The sequence below is a fragment of the Bubalus bubalis genome, chromosome 20 (genome assembly GCF_019923935.1).
Source record: "Bubalus bubalis isolate 160015118507 breed Murrah chromosome 20, NDDB_SH_1, whole genome shotgun sequence".
Classification (NCBI taxonomy): Eukaryota; Metazoa; Chordata; class Mammalia; order Artiodactyla; family Bovidae; genus Bubalus; species Bubalus bubalis.
This window is the reverse complement of record NC_059176.1, coordinates 5,335,798-5,356,319: the sequence shown is the minus strand read 5'-3', so window position 1 is coordinate 5,356,319 and position 20,522 is coordinate 5,335,798. Positions and strand designations below refer to the sequence as shown.

Genomic DNA, 20,522 nt, shown 5'->3' with positions numbered 1-20,522 from the left:
GGTCGACCTCCAACCGGGAGCACCCCAGGGCAGGTGCTGGTGCATCCCAGAGTCTGCTGGAAACAGCGTTTGGGGAGGCAGTGGGGAAGCGGGGGAGGCAGTGGGGAAGCGGTGAAGGCAGGCACTGGTAGGGGCTGGGGTCACTGGGGTGTACGTACTACTGGCTTACTAAACAACTGAAAGCCGTCCCTCCCTAAAGAATCATGCAAGGACTTCTTGGTGGTTCCAGTAGTTAGGGATCCACCTTGTGACCCAGGGGACACAGGTTCGATCCCTGATGGGGGAACTAAGAGCCCACCTGCCGCAGGGCAAGCAAGTTGGCACGCTGCAATTAGAGAGCCCGTGTGCCTCAAAGAAAGATCCCGAGAGTCGCAACTAGGACCTGACGCCACCAAGTAACATTTTTTTTTAAAAAAAGAATCATGCATTTAAAAAAAAGTGATTCCTGCTGCCTGAGAATCATTCACTTGGGTGGTGCTCTGCACCTGGAGTGGGCACAGGGCAGACCCACCTCCCTGGCCTCCAGGGCCTCCCACGCAGCTGGCAGGGAGACCGGAAAGAAGTGAAGACGCCTTAGCCAAGGAAATGAGTTTGTAGGCAATGGGCCTGCGTCATTACATCAGCTGCTGGGGTCCATATCTGTTCTGCTTCATTTCCTGAGATTACAACAGTCTGTGCTTTTTCAAACTTCTTAGGTTCCACAGGGCCCCGGGTCCCTCCCACCCTTCCTGGAGAGGCTGCCTTGCAGGGGGACTCAGACCCCAGCCTTTAAGAAGTGGGAGGGGCCCAAGGCCAGAGCAGTAGGGGACAGCAGGGAGGGGAAACGTGCCACGGGGCACCAGGGGACAGGCCAGGTCACTGAGAGTGTGTGGCAGAGATTTTGTCTTGCAGGGCGTTTGTAATTCCTGACACAAGACAGATTGGGTGTGGGAAAATTAATAACAGCAGTCTCTCACCCTGGAATCTGTTGAATTCAGTGGTGGGAGGCTATTTGGCCCCCGGGGTTGGGTGGGGAGCAAGGCTGGAGCTTGAGATGTCTCAGGGCCTGTGGCATAGGGGGTGGTCTGTAGACCTTGTGGGGAGTTGGGCTCAGCTGGAGGGTGTGCAGGGTGGGCCTGGGAGCCAGGGCAGGTGTAGTTTTAGAATGGGAGCCACTGGAACAGGTTCCAAAGCTCCTGGGCACAGACCGGTGGGGAGGGTGGGGCTGCTAACTGCCTCCCACACCCCCCACTTGGAATAAAACCCAGGCTCAGAGCCCGAGGTACCTGGCCGAATCCTTACAACTGCAAGCTCATTCTGCCCCAGGGCCTTTGAATTGGCTGTGTCCCCAAGCCGGGGTGGGGGCGAGGTGCGCTCCTCCTCCCTGCCTGGTATAGTCCTCTCCAGGGCTCAAGGCCCCGCTCAACTCTCAGCTCCTCAAAAGGGGCTTGGCTGCGGAGCCCCCCACCCCACCCCATGCCCTGTTCTGCCCCAGCTCCTAGGATGACTTTGCATGTTCCTCTAAATGTTTAACACCTCTCTTCCTCTCGAATGTTTGCTCCACCAGGGCAGGGACCTTATCATCTTTAAGTAACACTAAACTTGGCCTGGCACACAGCAGGGGGTGAGCAGGCACCCTTGGGTGAGGGGACCTGGGCTCTGGACTGTCCTGCCCTGTGGCCACGGGTCCCCCCAGACCTCTGGAATTGGCATCTCCCAGGACAAGCTAAAAGTGCAGATTTCAAGGCCCCACCTTGGCCTCAGGGAGCAGGTAGGGGTAAAACCTGCGTTGAAACCAGCCTCTTCAGGGATGGAGACCATCTCCCAGGATAGGTTCAGGGATCTCTGGCTCAGTTTTGCTTTCCAGTCTCCACTTGCACCCCTCCTGGCTGCGTGGAAGACCCTGCAAGGAACACGGTGGGGTGGGGTGGGGGTGGCTTTGTGCCAGAGGGTCCACCTGGACCCAGCACTGGGTGCTGATGAGCTGGCTCTGCCCCACGGGTCTTTCTCCCCGCGGATAAACGTCTTCCATCTGGATGTCCCTCCAGCCTCAGGTCCGGTCCACTTTGGAAGTAACTCAGCCTCCCTGGTGAGTGAATTGGCTCTGTGCCTCAAAGGGGAGAGGGCCTGAGACCACTTGGGGACAGCCAGTCCCTGTCCTGGTGGCCCCTCCTGAGTCTGAGATGCTCAGCACTCTCCTATTGGGTGGATTTTACAGAGTTCATGTCTCTCAGTTGAGTTTCGTCAGCCCCAGAGGGGCCACCACGCCGTACGGGTTTCTGGCACCTTCGTTCAGTTGGACACAGTCACCGTGGTCCCGGGGCTGAGTCCCCGGGGCGGATGTGGCCTCCGCTCGCTTGGCACCCACTTGGCCGTGGAGGGGGTGGACCGAGATGCCGAAGCGAGGGAGGCTCTGGCCAGATGGAGATATGACCAGAAACTCAAGAAGGAGCGTGATATAAATAGATGCGGCAAGTGCTTCTGGTGTAAAAATAGAGTTAAAGGGATCAGCCCAGGGGTGCCCCAGACCCGGAAAGCCACAGAGGTGGACCCCAGCTGGGGTTGGCTCGACTGGTCAGGGCAGAGGGGCTCGGCCAAGCGCGGACATGGGGTGTGCTTGCTGCCCACGGGCCTCATGGAGTCAGGCCCCTGGGTCAGCGCGGGGTGAGGTGGCGGACAGGCCTAGGGCAGTGCCCTCTGGGGGCACCCGCTGTCATGGTGGGGGGATGGCTGGACCAGCAGATGGTCCAGGGCTGTCGGGCAGCGTGAGTGGGCACCCAGGGCAGTGGCCGGAGGAGGGCAGTGTGCCCCTGCCTGGGGCCAGGGTCGGGGCAGCAGGGTGAGGCCTGTGGGTGCAGTTGGCAGTGGGGAGGGAGTGGGCGGGGCGCTGCCCCGGGCAGGGAATGTGTGTTGGGATGGCAGGCGGGTACCCTGGGGAGCGCTGGAGGGGACAGAGAAAGGGCTGAGAGAAGGGCCTCCTGGAACTCAGGAGCCCGCTGTGGTTCTTGGAACCCAAGCCCAAGCTTCCCCTCCCAGAACCCCTCTGGTGGGACAGGCCTTCGCTAGCTCTGTGTTCCTCCTTCCTCCTGTGGCTTCCTGATGGCCCAGCCTCGGGCAGGCATCCGCGGCCCAGCAGGGGGCATGGACATCTCTGCCCACGCCATGATCTCCCGTCCTGTTCTTTTGGGCTCTGCCCCCTGGAGCCCCCACCACAGCCCCATCTTTGGCCCCCTTGGGTGCATGACTCTTGGCTCCCGTGCCTTGCCCCTGGCGGGGGTCGGGGGGGGTTAGGCTCACCTCCCAGATGAAGCCCTTTCGGGGCCTTGCTGTCCAAAGGGAGGGTCACAGGCAGGCCTCTGCCACCCCTTTGAGCGTCTGTTGTTGCTGGGGGTGGGCGTGTGTGTGGGGGTTGGTCCCCCGTGAGCCTGCCCTCAGGCACTTCCTGTTAAAGTGTGCCAGGTTCCATCCCTGGTCAGGGAACTAAGATTCTGCATGCTGCACGGTGTAGCAAAAAGAATAAAAATAAAAAAGAAGTGCCTGCCTTTGCTTCCCAGCTGGCTCCGTGACACTTTGTCCCAGCCTCCCATCCTTCCCCAGCCTCTGCCCCACCCAGCCACTGCTTCCGCTGGACGTGCCGTGCCCGCACCAATGAGCCGTGTCCACATGCTCCAGCTGGGGTGTTCCAGGCGCCTCCCCCAGTCCCGACAATCTACTTCTCAGCCTTACCTGGTGCTGCCCGCCTGCGGGTCTTGGCCATGCTGGGAACGGCCCCCCATCCCCCGGCGGGCGCTCCAGTTCTGCCTGTGATTGGGGTCTCCCCCTTCAGGAACACCATGGCTGCACCATGCTGTCTCTGGGACCCCCGACTGCGGGGGACGTTGGGCCTCTTGTGCAGACATGCGGGCAGTCCCGTGGGGAGGTTCATGAGGCCAGGAACTGAGGCCTCCGGCCAACAGCCCTGTGAGTGCGTCACTCTGGACGGGGGGTTCCTCCAGCCTCCCAGATGGCTTCAGATGGCCTCAGCATGAGAGACCCTGAACCAGAGCCACACGTCTATGCTGGTCCCGAGTCCCGACCCGCAGAACTTGTGAGACATGAATGTTTGGTGTCAGAGGCTTCCCCGATTTCTCAGGCAGTACCAGAGAAGGCATGTGCTCCCCAGGCAGGCCAGGGCTGCAGGGAGGCTGGGCAAGCCTCTGAATCATTGTTGGATGCCTGCGTGGGCTTTGCACAAGAAGGTGTGCGCTGGAATGAAGGAATGAATTATTGACAGCGGTCAATAGCTTCCCTTCCCAGATCAGCAGATCTGATAGGCCTCAGGCCCTGCCTTGACGAGAGCCTCATTCCTCAATTCCACCCTCCGGGGCCTTGGATCTCGTGGTGTCAGAGGTTACCTTGTCCTGGAGAGAACCTCCCAGCCAGTGGGCCCCAGGAATGCCTCCTGTGCATCGCTAAGGGGTCACAGGGGCCTGGAAAACAGGAGGGGCTGCACGAAGTGACCAGAAGGGCTTAGGTTATGGCTTGGGCATCTGGGAACGGAAGAGATGGGCCAGGGAGTGGGTGGGGACAGGGCAGGGCTGGAGGCACCTGACCACTGGCCCAGGCCTGAGGCTGCTGGCTCAGGCCTGAAGCTGCTGGCTGGCACTCCAAGGGTCGCTTCTGCTCCGTCTGATGACCAGTGCTGGGGAGCCTTCACAGTCCTTACCTTCGTTAGCCCTGCTTCAGGTGGCTGTCGTCCCTGTTTGCAGATAGGAAAACTGAGTCTCGGGGTCATGTTAATCAGCGTCCCCCGCGGCAGCGCTCAAATTCCAGGTCTTCCCCTAATTGTCACTCTTGCTCTCTGGCCGCGGTGTCCTCGTCTGTCACACGGGGGTGGCTCCAGGGGCCTGGAGCTCTGTGCTGAGCTCAGACATGAAAATACCGCTCCTGGGGGGCATGGGGCGGGGAGCTGAGGGCAGCCCTTCCTGTTGGCCCCGTTGCCCCAGTGGAGGCACAGGCTGGGGACGCCCTGTTGTATGCTCTGCAACCCTGAGACCCTGGGAGCCAGGGCCCTAACCCCTCAGGATGTCAGAGGGAGGCCAAGGTGTCTCGGAGGTCTGAGGTGGGGGGTCATCCTCCCTGCAAACCAGTTACACCCTAGAGATGCTCCCCCACCGCAAGGTGGGTGCAGCCTCAGCTCCCGCCTGTGGCTGTGTGGTCTGCAGCACCCAGCGGGGTGTTGTGAGATGCAGGCAGAGCGTGGCAGGCACCAAGCCCCTGAGCGTACAAATTTGTCTCCTGTCCCATTTTACAGATGAAGAGACAGAGGCTTAGAGTGTCACAGAGTGAGCCAGGTGACTCCGGAGTCTCCTGAACTCATCCAAGTCTTGCCAAGGAGCCTCATTTTCTGGAAATGCCCATCTCTGGAGCTGGCCCAGTGTCCCACTCTGGACTCATTGCCTGGAAGTCCCACTGCCCCCATCCCTGCCCTTCCAAATCCTGCCAAAATGGCAAAGTGCATGATAGGTAAAAATAGTTCAGGTGGATTTACTGGTGGTCTGGTGGTTAAGAATCTGCCTGCCAACGCAGGGGACACGAGTTAGGTTCCTGGTCCAGGAAGATCCCGCGTGCCGCAGGGCAGTAAGCCTGTGAGCAGCACCTACGGAGCCTGTGCACCTGCAGCCGCTGCCCCGCAACAAGAGGAGCCGCCGCAATGGAAAGACACCACAGGGAGAGTCCCCCCACTAGGCCGCAACTAGAGAAAGCCTGGGCTCAACAGCAAAGACCCAGGCCAGCCAAAAAGAAATAAACAGATGTGAATCATTCAGGGGGGTTTGACCCAGCGAACTCCCCTCTGAGAACGTACCCACTGAAACACAAAGACCTCAAAGCATAACTCCTGGAGCACTTTCTGTATTTTACAGGCGTATCCCACGTGCCTGTCCTTGACATCACCCGCAAGTTACACGGTAACAGTGATATTTATTCTTTTATTTCGGTTGCGCCGTGCGGCTTGTGGGATGTTCGTTTCCCAAACAGGGATCGAATCTGTGCCCCCCCTGCGTAGGGAGTCTTAACCCCTGGGCCTCCCACGAAATCCCATAACGGTGATACTCAGAGCTACAGGTTTGGCTCCAGGAGCCTAGGGCCTGCTGACCCTTTAGTCCTCCCAGAGCCTTACGGGTGGACGGCAACAGAGCTGCCATTTTACAGACAAGGACACTAAGGCCCCAGGGGACCTCACAGAGAGCCCCTCAGGGTGAGGGCCATGCCCAGGCAGCCTGGCTCAGCCTCCTGGTCCACCCCATGGGCACCGTGGACGCGCAGGAGGAGTGAGTCCCCGGGTGCACGGCGTCCCAGAGGGGTTAAGAAGGAAAGGCAGCAAGTGACAAAATAGTGAAAACAGAGGTGTCTGTCTGTGTCCTGCCGGGAGGCGGGGCCTTCGCCTTGATGCTGGCTGCGTATCTTTGGTCTGGATGTCTTGTTAGTAACTTGAAGTTATCCCTCTTGTTATAAAGCGTAAGCACGCCTTTTAGGATATCAGGTTCCTCCCCGGCACCTCGGCCTGCAGCTCCCCCCCAACCCCCGCCACCATGTCCGGTGAGGCCTGCGCCCCACTTCCCCTTGTCCCGGGGGCCCCTGGTGTCTGTGCCGTGTCTGTCGCCCCCTACAGGATGGCTCAGAATTCCTCGCTTGGGCCTCCTGGGGCCGCGCGGGGTGAGGCCCCGCTGTTGGAGGAGGAAGCCGAAAGCCAAAAGCCGACCTTGCAGCTTCAACAGTGACCCTTCGGAGTGGCCCCAGCGGGTGCCCTGGGCTCTGACTCCTGCCAAGCATGCAAGACTCAGAAAGGTCACACCACTGGCCCAAGGTCACACAGCTGGGAGGGGTGGAGCCAGGAGCCAAATCCAGGCTGAAACGGCCTCCTGTTGTCTCCCCCAAACCGTACGGGGGTGGGTGAGCCACAACTCCTCCTGAGCCCAAACCCCCACCTGCCACCAGGGGGCTTCCTTGCTGTGTCCTGGGTCAGGTGCAAGCAGATGGCCCTGCCCCGGGTTCATCCATCTGTCTGTCCAACCATCATCCAGCATCTACCCACCCATCCACCCACGTTTCGATCCATCTGTCTGTCCTTCCGTCTGTCAGTCCTTCTGACCATCATCCGTCCATCCACCAATCCACTCACTGACTCATTTTTCTCACGCATTTATTCATCCACTCTCCCCAGGGTGCCCACCACGGGCCGGGCACGATGGTCTCAGAGACAGATGCAGCTCGGAGCTGGCTGGGGGCGTGTTCAGACCTGCACGGGGCAGCCTCTACAGTGAGGCGGCAGGTTTTCTGTTTCTGCTGCGGCGAAGGGTAGTTTGGGCATGTTTGTTCAGGAGGCAAAGGGTGCGTGAAACTTGGCGACAGTGACCGAGAAAGCACGCTCATCTGAATGCCACCTCTAGGGCTGCCCTCACACCCCCATCCCAACCCTTCCTGCTCCAACTCTCATTGGCACAGAGTGCTCTCTGGCAGACTCATTGTTTAGATTATTTTTTGTGTTGGTTGTCTGTCTCCTCCCCTGGATCATAAGATCCACAGGGAAGGGACTTTTGCCTGTGTTTACTGCTGTGTTCACTGAAGTGGCCCGGTGCCTAGGATGTGGCATGCAGTAGGCACGACATGTTTGTGGCGTGGGTGGGAGGGATGGGCGGGGCGATGGTTGGGGGGTAGTTGGGGGGTGGTTGGGGGATGGTTGGGGGGATGGTTGGGGGAGATGGTGGGGGGCATGGGCAGGGTGGGCTGTCAGGAGACCAAGCTGGGGGCTGTGGAGGTGGATAGAGGGAGTGGATCTGAATGTGAACGTCAAGGGGTTGCCCTCAGGACTGGGTGCCTCACAGGATGCAGGGTGCAGGAGGAAAGGTACCCAGGGCGGTTCCTGGGCTCTGGCTCGGGTGCCCAGGGCCGACACTGCAGGAAACATGGAACTCGACCTCTCCCTGTTTCTTCAGTTAGACCGCATGCCTCAAGTTCCCTCACCGTCCGAAGGACTGGCCTCCGCAGTGTAGCGTCCCAGCTGGATGTGGCCTGCTCAGAACAGGCCTGTCCACTCCCTGCTTCGGGAACCTGCACTCCTACTAACGCAGCCTGCATGCTTGGCTGGCCACTCCCCCGGGGACACACCCGGAGCGTGCCCGAGTGGTCTCCGACGCGACGCGGGTGCCGTCCTCCTCTCGTGGAGGCAGAGACTGGGGTACGGAGGAGTCGAGGGCTTGCCCGAGGTCTCGGGGCTGGGATCTGAGGGCGGCGGCCTGGCTCCTAACAGGATGCTGGCCTGCATCTCTCTAGAGGTCAAGGTTGGCCTAAGGACCGGCCTTGGACAGGCTGCCTCTTGCCCTTTGTCCTCTGTCGTGGCAGCGGCCACTGCCAGTCTGTGTCCCCCACCCACCCCACAAACACCTGGGCAGGAGGTGGGGATCCCCCTCTGTCAGTGTGACCTGCTCAGGGTCAGCCTGCGGTCCACACACAACCCCTGCCCCAGGGCTGCCTAGAGGGGGCTGCCTGGGTGCTGCCGTGCCAACACCTCTCCCACTCCTGCCAGCTTCCAGGTTGGCAAAACACGCACCATGTTCCCTGGGCAAGTACACAGCCTCCTTAAACTTCAGTGTCCGTGAAGGGCTGCGTTCTGGTGTCATATGGGGGGTGAGAGTCATGAGGGCAGGGCCCATGGGTCTCAGGGCCTGGCCCGCAGCATCAGAGAACATCTGGTTGGGTAAGTATCCGGTGATCAAATCCGGCCCTGCTGCCTGCGTGGCCCTGGATGAGTCCTTTTTCTGGGCCTCAGTGGCTCCATCTGTAAAATGGGACCATCAGCTCTGCCTCCTCCTGGGGCTGTGACGAGGACACCCTGAGATGGTGAAGGAAGAGGGCTTGGTTAACTAAAGCAAGGGCACAGCCAGTGAGAGGTCACCATCCTTTACAGTGGTTCCCAGTGTCCAGCCTCTCACTGGAGTGGCTTCCCCTTTAGGAGCGCCCTGATTTGGTTGGAGGCAAGGTCGGGAGCCCTGGCCCCTGGTCCCCTTCCTCAGCAAGCCCTGCTCAGAGCTGGGTCCGTGCTGGGTGCTGGGGACTCAGAGTTGGATCTGGCTGGAGCCCTGGGCACACAGAGATGGATGTGGAAGCAGCAAGGGGAGTGGGGCCCAGGGTGATACGAAGGACGTGGAGACCTTGGTCTGTGGCTGGGTTGCTCACAGGAGGGCCCTGGCCAGCCTCCCTGAGGCTGTGTCATTGGTGGCCCGTCATCCCTACTCCCTCCCTGCTAGCTGGAGCTCCCTGGGGATGGGACTGGGCTGCCTGAGCGCAGCCTCAACTCAGAGAGTATTTATTGAATGAATAAGTGAGGGAACGTTGATGGCTACCCGGGCAGGAGCAACTCCAGGGGAGTCAGGGAGGCCCAGGGATGGATAAGGGCTGAGCTTGGGTTTGGAGAGGTGGGGGGCGTCAGAGCCTTTGCAGGGGGTAGTCTGAAACCCGGGCCTGCAGGCGGTGGGAGTAGTGATCATACTTTCTGAATCTGACGTCACCCGTGGCCTCTCACACACTTCTCGACACCTGGATCCCGAGGGCACTGGGACAAGGGTCCTTTGGGGTAGGTGGGAGGGAGTCCAGGTGGGCATTGACCCGCCTGCGGCCTGGCACGGCCTCTGCCCCTGGGGCCACTGGTCAGCAGGCTCTGCTTCCTGTCCCCGCCCCCACCGCAGTTATTTAATGTCTGTGAGGAGCCTGCAGGCAGCTTCGGAAGCCACCCTGGTGGTGGCACCAGACCGACCTCTCAGGCAGCCTGACCCCTGCGCCTTCCCCGCCACCCGCGCTGTCCATGGATTTTATTGCTGGAGCCATCGGAGGTCAGAGTGGGCACCGTGGGGCCTCAGAGGGGGCCGTAGCTCCCGGGGGAACTGGGTGGGGTTGGGGGGCTGGAAGGGGGCGCTCTGTCCCAGGGCAGCAGTGAGGTTTGAGCCTCCAGGAGGTGGCCGGTGCCTGGCGGGGGGGCCACAGGTGCTGGGAGAAGAGAGGAGTTTCCCCGGAGACGACGGGGCAGGCGGCCCAGAGCCCAGGAGGAGCTGGGTGGGGGTGACTCTACTCTGGCCCGGGGGCTCGGCCTGGAGGCCGAGGGGCGGGCAGGGGTAGGGGTGCAGAGGGTGGGTGGTCTCTCTGCTTGGCCAGGGGGAGGCTGGGAGCCATGCGCATGGAGAAGGATAGGATGAGAGGCTCCAGGAGAGGGTGGACGGTGGGGACCAACTGCGAGGGCAGAGGTGTGGTGGGGGAGGGTCCTGGATGAGCCTGGCACCCCCTTGGCTCCCTGGCTGTATGCACGCGTGGGCCCGTCCCCACCTGGCTGGGCTGTTTTCACCTCTGGAGAGGCTGTTGTGAAAGCTGGATCCAGGAAGGGGATCTGCTCCTCCCAGCTAGGCTCACACAGGCTATTTTGGGTGAGGCGCCCTTGACCTCTGTCCTCTTGTGAAACGGCAGGGACTGCTCATCAATACTTCTAGGAATAGCGTGGGGTGTTCTCTTCAGAAGGGGTGGGCAGTGCTGAGATGGAAATGACCCGGGCCCCGGCCTTACCAGTGGGCTGTCTGAGGTTCCCACTGGGGGCCGGGCCTGAGGCTTTCCTGGTCATCAGCCCCCTAAGGAGCCGGGGCTTGACCTGCCCTGGATCGCACAGCAGGAAGGGCTCCTGAGTCCCACATCTTCGCGCCAGGGCCCTGGGAAAGCCTGGGTGGAAAGGGTTCCTGCTCTCTGTGCCTGGCTCTGGGACACGGGGAGGAAGACCTGGGCCTTTTCCTTGAAGAACTTGAGTTCTGGATAGCAGCAGAGCCCTGTGACAGCCATGTGACCAATGTGTTTTCTGGCTCGGGGGCAGCCCTGAGTATGGGGGTCAGGGAAGGCTCCACAGAGGAGGTGATGGTGTGGCAGGGTTTTGATGGATGAGCAGGAGCCTGGGGTGGTATATGTAAGGGTTGTGCTTGCGTGCGCGCTTAGTCCTTCAGTCGTGTCTGACCTTTTGCAACCCCATGGACTGTAGCCCGCCAGGCTCCTCTGTCCATGGGATTTCCCAGGGATACTGGAGTGGGTTGCCATTTTTTCTTCCCCACGGGACCTTTCCAACGCAAGGACTGAACCCGTGGTTCCTGCCACATCTCCTGCATGGCACGCCTGTTCTTTACCACTGAGCCACCTGGGAAGTCCATATATAAGGGTCGAGGAAGGTAATTCTCAAGTCAGGGAGTCATTTTTTGGCTTCACTCTTTTTGTTCCTTCACTCGTTCGGTCACTATTATTTCATTTGTGCATATTTACTGAGTCTTGGGATACGTAATAAATAGGGCTCAGCCCCCCCACACCTTACTGTTTTCAGGTGGTCTTCATGAGCCCCCCCTCCTGGATGAAACCCCAGGGACCTGCCCACTGTCTTCCGTGTGGTAGTGCCAGGGGCTTGGACTTTGAGACCCCGGTGTTAGGAGAGGAGAAAGCGAAGGAAGGTGGCACCTGTCCTCTTGGCAGGAGGCGGAGAGCCCTGGTCCCGGAAGCCTCGAGTTCTACTCTGTTTCATGCAGACTTGTGCTTCCAGCAATCCCTCTCAGAGGCCTGGTGCCCTGGGCTTTCTCCGTCCCCAGCCTCTGCCTGGGCCGTGGCCCCTCCATCACCCCCCGCAGCTGCAAGGCGCAGTGGCCTCCTGCTTGCAGACAGACCCTTCACAGACTGAGGCTTGAGCGTGAGCTCGGCCTGGCTAGGAGACAGGGCCCAGCAAACGGGCCAGTTCTTCCGGAACTTGATGCTGGAGGGGAGGCCGTGGAGCACCCTTGCCTCTCAGGAGGGTCCAGGGGGCCAAGACTCAGAAGGAGAGACCACTGGCAGCCTGGCTGACATCACGTTACCCTTCTGAGCCTCAGTTTCCTCATCTGTAAAATGGGGGTCACACTCCTGCTCTGTTGAGATGTGGTGTGGACAAGAAGAGCCTGGTGGGGTCTCTCTGCAGGAGCGTGGTCAGGGCCCCCCTCTCACTGAGGCAGCTCAGTCTCCTGCTCCCCTCACCGGCTCCCCTGGTTTTCTGACAGGTGTCTGCGGTGTTGCTGTGGGCTACCCCCTGGACACGGTGAAGGTACGGTCATTGCCAGGCCCCTGCCTGGGCTTGGGTCCCCATCTATGGCCAGAATTTTCTAGCCTGCTGGTCAGACCCTGTCTCTCCCCACCACCTCCCCTCGTGTACTTAGGACCATCAGCGCCCCTTTCTCCCTGCTGAGACTCAGGTCGCTCACCTTGAAGGGGGTCACAGCATGGCTGTGACCATCAGGGATTGGCTCTTGCCCTTCCCCGGGGCCTGCCGACCTCACCCCAGGCCTGGAGTCACCCCTTCCTGAAGCCCACTTCTCCCATAGGTCAGGATCCAGACAGAGGCCAAGTACACGGGCATCTGGGACTGCGTCCGGGACACGTATCACCGAGAGCGGGTAGGTCTGGGGCCAGGGTCATGGGCAGGGGGTGGACTCCGGGGCCGCCACTCAGCAGCCAGCCTGGCAATCCTGAGCTCCTCTCCGAGCCTTCCAAGTGGGAATAGATGTACCAGGCCCCCGATTCCTCTGAGGATGAGAGCTGGGGTTCTGGCACATAGGAGGTGCTCAGAGTGAGGTCCTGCCTCCAGGAGAGGGTCTGGAGGGGGCATCTGGGGACTTCAAAGCTCAGGGGAGGACCCACCAGGCGGGGCACCCCTCCAAAGAATGCTGGGTGGAGTCACCAGGGGTCCAGCTCAGAGCCCCATCTGGAGGAGGGGTCTCAGGGACACTTGCCAAAGTGAACTTGGGAGTCGGTGCTGGCCAGAGGGGAGCGAACGAGAAAGAGCAGCGGCCACCTGCTAATCCAGCACCACTACCGTCCAGCAGCCCCAGGCGGGCCTGGCCTCCGGGGCGTCACAAGCCCCGTCGTCCAGCTGAGGAAGCTGAGGCCGCCTTGCTGAGGTCCCGCAGCGGGGGGTGAGGTGAGAGCCAGCTCCTTGGTCCAGGGGCCCCAAGGGCAGCTGGCCCTCCTGCCCCACCGCTGGCCGGGCCTCCGGCCTGACTCGGGCCCCGGGGCCTCTGCCCCTGTCGCCAGGTGCGGGGCTTCTACAGGGGCCTCTCGCTGCCCGTGTGCACCGTGTCCCTGGTCTCGTCCGTGTCCTTCGGCACCTACCGCCACTGCCTCGCGCACATCTGCCGGGTCCGCTACGGCAGCGCGGACGCCAAGCCCGCCAAGACCGACATCACGCTCTCGGGCTTTGCCTCTGGCCTCGTCCGCGTGAGTAGGGGAGGGGTGAGGCAGTCCGGGGGACACAAATCGGGGGACAGGTGGATGGAGGCGGGGGTACTGTGGCTGAGGATGCAGCTGACTCGGTAACTGAGGGCAGGCTAGGGGGCCTGTCTGAGCTTCTGTCTCTTCATCTGTAAGAGGTGTGCTGAGGTCACACATGTGAAGCCCCCAGCCCGGGGGGCTAACCGGTGGGAGCACCCACGAGATGGCAGCCAATAGTATGAGTAAAACGATCCTGTGTTATTCATATATGTTAGTATTGTCAGTGTTCACATTAAGGGTTGCATTACTCTTAACATTAGTTAAATAACACATTAATATGTCGATCCCTGGGTCAGGAAGATCCCCTGGAGGAGGAAATGGCAACCCACTCCAGTATTCTTGCCTAGAGAATCCCATGGACGGAGGAGCCTGGCGGGCTACAGTCCGTGGGGTCTCACAGAGTGGGACATGACTGAGCGCTTGAGCAGCGGCAGTCATGAGCAGATGAATGGTGTGACTGAGTACTGTCATGAACTGGAGTCACACTGACCCGACACCTACTGTGTGGCGGGTGCTCTGCCATCAGGGGATGTGCAGCTGAAGGAAGGGCTGGCTCCGGCCGGGTGGGCAGAGCCGGCTTCGAGCCCGCCCCACCGTGGCCCGTTGGCCAGCGCGGGGCTTCCCGGGGCTCACGCTCCCTTGGAGAGCACTGTGGGCCGCGGAGGCTAAGGGAGCCCCGGGGCAGGGCTCCCAGGCGGCGCTGCCTCCTCACTGTGCCCCCCTCCCCTAGGTGTTCCTGACCTCACCCACCGAGGTGGCCAAGGTCCGCCTGCAGACGCAGACGCAGGCGCAGCAGCGGCGGCCCTCAGCCTCGGGGCCCTTGGTGCCCTTGGCTGCGCCTCCCCCCTGCCCCGCGCCCTCCGTGGGTCCGCTGCCCGGGCCCAGGTACCGCGGGCCGCTGCACTGCCTGGCCACGGTGGCCCGGGAGGAGGGGCTGCGCGGCCTCTACAAGGGCAGCTCGGCCCTGCTCTTCCGGGACGGGCACTCCTTCGCCACCTACTTCCTCTCGTACGCCATCCTCTGTGAGTGGCTGACTCCCGCCGGCCAAAGCCGGCCAGGTGAGCAGGGGGCCGGGGGGGTGGTGCCTGGGGCCTGGGACGGTGCACGTGAGGGTATGTAGTTGGGTTGTCAGCCCAGCCGGCATTGCAGCCTGGAGAGGAGACGGATTGAGGCCATGCTGGCCCCGGGGCCCCCAGGTGGGATGCTCGTGGCCCCCAACACGAGTCAGAACAGGCTTGCTCTGGGTGGCGGTGGACAGGTCACACGGGTGGCAAGAGCCCAGGGCACCCTCATGGCCAGGAGGCCCTGCCTCGGGTGCCTGTCCTACCCTGCCCAGTCTCCCCGGTGCGGCTTCTAACCGAGGTGCCCATGCGCTCTCCCCGCAGATGTCTCGGGCGTGCTGGTGGCCGGTGGCTGTGCCGGGGCGTTGGCCTGGGCCGTGGCCACCCCCATGGACGTGATCAAGGCGCGCCTGCAGGCGGACGGCCGGGGCCGCCAGCGCTACCGCGGCCTCCTGCACTGCGTGCTGACCAGCGTTCGGGAGGAGGGGCCGCGCGTGCTCTTCAAGGGGCTGCTGCTCAACTGCTGCCGTGCCTTCCCCGTCAACATGGTCGTGTTCGTGGCTTACGAGGCCGTGCTGAGGCTCACGCGGGGCCTGCTCACATAGCTGCTGACCCCCACCCACTCCGGGGGTGGGGCGCCAACCTGCCAAGAGCTCCCAGAGGGGCCTGCAGGAGCTAGAGGCGGCGGAGGGGAGTGCGAGGCTCTGGACCCAGGGGGCTACTACCGCCCAGCACGGCCAGGGCCTCCCCGCCCGGCGATGGACCACTAGGGGAGGTCCGGGGGGCCCGCCCAGCCACAGCCAGGTTGACCTGAGGGTCAAAGCCAGGGAGGGGCGGGTGGGCCCCCAGGGATGAGGATGTGTTGGCCTGGGGCCGTCTGTGCATTTGGTTCGTGGGGCCATCCCTGGCTTCCCTTTCAGCTTTTCCCCGACGCCTCATGTCCTCAGGGCGCCCCTGAGTCCACCTGACACCTGTCCCTGCACCCCACCCCTCCTCAGTCAGCTCTCCCTGCTGTGCGGGCCGCCCTTCAGGCCTGGGACCCGGGCACAGCTGTCGGGCGCCTGCCTGCTTGGTCCCTGCACCAGGCAGCCCTGGGAGCTTTGTGTGAGGTCTGGTCCCCCTTGTTCTGCTGCAGAACCAGGACTCAGCGGGGAGCTGTTGCTAATAAAATGTTTTTCTCAGGCTGCTCAGGCATGTTGCTCTGTGGTCTGTGGGGCTGGTGACTGGTTTTCCCCATTGTCAGCTGGTCCTCAGAGGCCAAGGCCCTCGCCAACTCAGTGGCCGAGGTGCCCACCAGGCGGACGGTACATGGAGGCCCAGCCCAGCTCCCCCTGACTCCCCCGGTGTGTGCGAGGAGCCCGCCGCAGCATGAAGCCGGTTCTCCTCACCCCCCCACCCTGTCCCAAACCCACCCGCTTTCTGAGTCAAGACGGGGCCCGGAGGAGGGGCGGTCCATGTATCCTCAGCACCGCTGGGTCCTCAGGCAGGTCATCATGACGGCTCAGAGGGGGAGCCAGGCCTGCCCAAGGCCACACAGCATGGAGGACGGGGGACCTCACACCCGCACTTCTGAGATCCCAGCCCTCTCTCAGGCACCACGTGGCTTCCAGGGATGGTCCAGCATGAACAGCTAGGTGCCTACTGAAGCAGCCCTCTGATAAAGCCAGGCGACCCCTGCCTGGACACTCACTCATTCGGACACCAGCCTTGACTGTGACTTTGGACTGAAGGACATCCAGGGTTCTGGCTGAACGGAAAACTCTTTCCTGTTCCCAGAAAACATGGGTGGACCCTCCTCTGGCCTCTCCTGTCCCAAAACCCAGGCATTTGCTTACCCCTGTGCTCTCTATGCGAGCACCTCTCCCCGCCTCTGCCTGGACGACCACAGGTCCCAGATGGCACTTCTTCCAGGAAGCTCTCCCTGCCTGCCCTCGGCTGTGGGAAGGTCTCTCCTGCTCTGAGCCCCTGGGCCCCCCGCTCACCGGCTGGTCACTTATCCATCTCCTGCCCCCACCCCCCACCCCACCTGAGACTGCAAGCTGCCTATGGGCAGCATGCTCGGTGTGGATCATACCCAGGTCAGAGCCCGGCACATGGCCGATGCTCGAGGGTTTGTGTGCGATACCGGTGTCATACAGCTGGTGCTCGGGTGTGTGTGTGTGAAACTAGTGTCATACAGCCAGTGCTAGGGTGTGTGTGTGTGAGATACTGGTGTCATGTAGCTGGTGCTTGATGGTATGTGTGTGTGATACCGGTGTCATACAGCTGGTGCTCGGGGTGTGGTGTGTGTGTGTGGCATACAGCTGGTGCTCGGGGTGTGGTGTGTGTGTGTGGCATACAGCTGGTGCTCAGGGTGTGTGTGTGTGGCATACAGCTGGTGCTCAGGGTGTGTGTGTGTGGCATACAGCTGGTGCTCGGGGTGTGGTGTGTGTGTGTGGCATACAGCCAGTGCTTGGGGGTGGTGTGTGTGTGTGGAATGCACGAATGCGTGAGTGAATGAGGCCCTGCAGAGCATTCCTGGGGGTTCACTGGCAAGCTGGTGAAGATGCTGGGGCGTCCTGGCCAGGTGCTGGCAGAAGGGGATCAGCTAACAAAAGGTTTCAACAGCTGTCGAACCCTGTGTCATCTTCCTGACAAGAGCGCTGCTAGCCTGCTCAGGTGCTCTGGCCTTGGAAATTGGGTTACGCTTTCCTCCAGGGGACGGTGGTCACCGGGCACTGGCCCTGCCGTGCTGGGGAAGTGGCTCTGCCTTGCTCGGGCCACAGCTGTGGAGAGGCGAGGCCCTTTGGAGCGCAGAAATGAAGGGTGGGGAGAAGGGCTGGCCCAGAGTCGACAGGGCGCTTCCCAGGTGGCAAAGTGGTAAAGATCCCATCTGCCGATGCAGGAGATGTGGGGACGCGGGGTTGAGCCCAGTTGGGCCTGGCCCACCTCTCCACCTGCGTGGGCTCTTGCTGCCCCTCAGACCCAGCTCCATCGGGCCCACCAGACTGGGCACCCCTGAGGTGCCGTGAGGTCTGAGGGATGGACAGTAACAGTCATGGCAGCTGGGGACCGAATCCAACCTCACCCCTCAGACAGCGCTGGGCTGCACACCTGCCCATCCTGATTCAGGGCTTCTCTTGGGAACTGTTAAGAATCCTCTGTTTTTTAGCAAAACGTGGGGGGTGGGAGCGTCTGTGGCCCCTACCAGCAGTGACTTTGGGCATTGACCTCTGACCCAAGGCCCAGCTGACCCAAACATGAGGTGTCTGTTGTTGCTTCTGCTCCATCAGGGGGTGGGGGTGAGGTCCCTGCCCCCCGCTTCCGTCATTTGCTGCTGTGGGGCTGCAGCCCTGTCCTCTGAGACCCAGGACAACGCCCACCCTCCCTGGGGCCTTGGCTGTGGTCCCTCCTGAGAGATGGGCACAGGGGAGCAGAGAGATCACCTTAGCTGCCCAGCCACACCGCCCCACCCTCTGCTGGGGGCTCACCTCCAGTCCGGAGGGAGTGGAGGCTGGGCGAGGAGACGGGACGTGCTCCAGATCCTGGTGCTGCCCGGGTGGGAAGCTCGTGCGGGCACAGCACAAGACAGGGCAGGCCCGTCTGACATAACCTCACAGGGCGGCCTCGGACAAGCCGCCGTGCTGTCTGCTGGGCCTCAGTCTTCCCGCCTGCAGTACGAGGCGGGCAGGCAGCACAAGTCCCGGGCTCATCCGGCCGGGCCCTTGCTCTGCGACCTCTGCAAATGGCCTGGGGCCACTGCCTACACAGCACCTTTCAGACCACCTCCATGGCCGCCTCCCTCGACTACAAAATGTGGACATCTGTCTGCGTTCTCCAAGGCTGTCGGGAACATCCAGTGAGTGTGGGAGCCAGCGCCACGCAGGGCTGAGGGCTGGGAAGGCGGACGGGCCACGTCTGGCTCATTCCCGGAGCCATACCTCTGCGCCGTGGCGGCTACCAGGGCTGTGATCCCATCCCGCACACGTGCCAGGGGGACCTCTGCAGGCTCAAGGGCATCCACGGCACGGCCCTGGGCCAGAGTGAGGCCCCTGCTCGCTCCTCAAACCCCAGACAGCACAGCGACACAGGTGGGACCAAAGGAAGTTTACTGTCATGAGAGAGACCGGAGTAGGGTGCCCAGGAATGGACCCTGTGCCTCCAGAAGGGACAGATACTTGGACCAAGGGCTTTCCCTGGGACAGGTCTGCACTTTTCCACAGCTGCACAGGGCGCTCCACCAAATAGGCCTCCCACGGACACGCGGCCGCGGCCTCGAGGGCTGCTGCGCTATCTAGCTACGTCCGCCCGTCTGGAGACACAGGCAGGGCCTGCTCTGTGCAGACAGACCTCCACACCAGTCAGGTGTCAAAACAAAAGGATCTGCAAAGGCAACAGGCTGGCCTCAGCGTCCGGCTCGGTCAGACTGGAGCAGCCACTGGTTCCCCGGATGGAGTGTCTAGGATTACTCGGTGGATAGAGTATTAGTTCGCTCAGGGAAAGGCGTGTCACTTCTGGAGTACAGTACATGCATGGCCTGGAGTTTAGTAAGTAAACTGGAAAGTTTCACCCACAAAAACTCAATTTAGTAAAAATTGGCCAACTCAGGCCAATACTCAGAAACGTTAAAGGCAGCTTTTAAGCTGTGAGATCTTGGAATTTAAAGTTTAGCAAAGCCTTTGGCCATCATTTCCTCTTCAATAAGATGGGAGAGGGGCATGGGCGGAAATGCTTCTTGTGCCCATTAAGCTTTCTTACATTACTGTTTCAAAGCACTTAAAAAAAAAAAGTTTTATGGCAACACCATGTTGATTCCAGGTATGTATAAATGGACTATATATTCTTTTACAGAGCAAATGGAAGAATGTGTTTAGATGCAGGATGCTTTCAAACAGGGAGTCGTCCTGTGGACCACAACAGGCTGGTCGGTGGACATCCAGCCCAAGGGGCTGCTTTGTGGGAGGAACTCCAGCTGGACTTGCCTGTGTGACCACACGATACTACCCAGCACCCAGTTACCCACAGGGGCCGGAATGACATTCAAGGGAAGAAACAGCGCTGAGAGAAACACAGAACTTACAGACCTGGGCCAGTAATTACCATTTGATAGAGCCTAGGGCAGCAGCAGGGAGGTGTGGATTTGACTGAGCTGGGATTACGGGTAAATTACATCTCTGAGTAAGCATAGAGGAAGTGAGCGTTACTGAAAGTCGTAGGACAGCTTCCGGGGGGTCATGAATTCTTTCACGATCTCGTCGGTGACCTCCTTGCGCCGGGCCTGGTGCTCGGCGATCAAGGGCTGCAGGACTTCGATGAGCTCCTTCTTGAGCTCGCCGGTGAGCATGGCCCCGCTCGTGTAGTCCTGAGCGGGAGGAGATGGGCCGCATGAGGCGGCTGTGTGCGCCTGGGCACCTCCCTCCCTCAACAGCACCCATGCAGAGCCTGGCACACTGGCCACACAGAAACACAAGGGCCTTAAACCACCCTTTTCTGAAAACGCCTCTGGGCTCTGCGGGCAGCGGTGACTCAGCTGACACATGAGGGCGAAGAGCAGGGCCGGGCACCTGCGCGCCAGGTCAGCGGAGTCCAAGACCCGAACCCGTGGCTGCGCCCTTCAACCTTACTGGCGTCTCTAAAATCTTCGCTGAATTTGTTTTCATCTTCTGATTGTGATAGTAAAATGTACTTATTGAACAAACTTAACAAAGTACCTAAAGCTGACAAAAAGCAGCAAAGGAAAGGAAAAAAAATCCCCTGCAAATTCAGGGCCCAGAGGTTGAGCCCACCACTAGCTAACATCCTGGCATGTTTTCTGTCAGACTTTTTTCTCTGCGGTGTATTTAGACTTGGTGGATCTCGCTGCACGGCCAATTTGGGGTCCTTCTGCCACTAGCATTGGCCAATCCTCCTGCGTGATCAAAGCCTCCAGCCTGCCTGAGAATCCCTCCTGACGATTCTCAGTTAAGGCTTCCTAGGCTGTACAGTCTGTTCTGAACTTTTGCTAACACCATTTCAACATATTTGCATACAGAGCTCTTTCTTATTCAGGATTAGTTTCTTGGAAAAGATGCCAAGGACTGGAAATCCTGAGGCAGAGGCTATGAATGCTCCCCGGCTCTCGGGCTCACTGTGCCCCGGAATTACAATCACTGT

The 20,522-nt window shown here is 60.9% G+C and overlaps 2 protein-coding genes across 3 annotated transcripts in view; one reads left to right on the top strand and one right to left on the bottom strand.

Annotated features, from left to right (window-relative positions):
• The first annotated feature begins 9,724 nt into the window (after positions 1 to 9,724).
• On the top strand, positions 9,725 to 15,034 carry SLC25A47 (solute carrier family 25 member 47). The gene is made up of 6 exons (XM_006079103.4): positions 9,725 to 9,848; positions 12,063 to 12,106; positions 12,384 to 12,455; positions 13,093 to 13,275; positions 14,060 to 14,387; positions 14,715 to 15,034. Exons 1-6 carry the CDS (start codon positions 9,821 to 9,823, stop codon positions 14,993 to 14,995), a joined length of 936 nt encoding a protein of 311 aa, XP_006079165.2. The 5' UTR covers positions 9,725 to 9,820; the 3' UTR covers positions 14,996 to 15,034.
• A 3,427-nt stretch (positions 15,035 to 18,461) lies between these two features.
• Positions 18,462 to 20,522, bottom strand: part of WARS1 (tryptophanyl-tRNA synthetase 1) — a 28,792-nt gene continuing 26,731 nt past the window's right edge. For both annotated transcript variants that reach the window (XM_006079100.4, XM_006079099.4), the window contains exon 11: positions 18,462 to 19,731. In XM_006079100.4, the coding sequence (XP_006079162.1) occupies positions 19,570 to 19,731 (162 nt within the window). In that variant the 3' untranslated portion in view covers positions 18,462 to 19,569. The remainder of the gene's footprint in view (positions 19,732 to 20,522) is intronic.

What these genes read in the sequence shown, in the direction of transcription:
- SLC25A47 (XM_006079103.4), top strand. Translation starts at nt 9,821, where the DNA reads ATGGATTTTATTGCTGGAGCCATCGGAG. An exon ending in ACCCCCTGGACACGGTGAAG is followed by an intron (nt 12,107 to 12,383) that starts GTACGGTCATTG and finishes CTTCTCCCATAG; the next exon opens with GTCAGGATCCAGACAGAGGC. An exon ending in TTGCCTCTGGCCTCGTCCGC is followed by an intron (nt 13,276 to 14,059) that starts GTGAGTAGGGGA and finishes CCCCTCCCCTAG; the next exon opens with GTGTTCCTGACCTCACCCAC.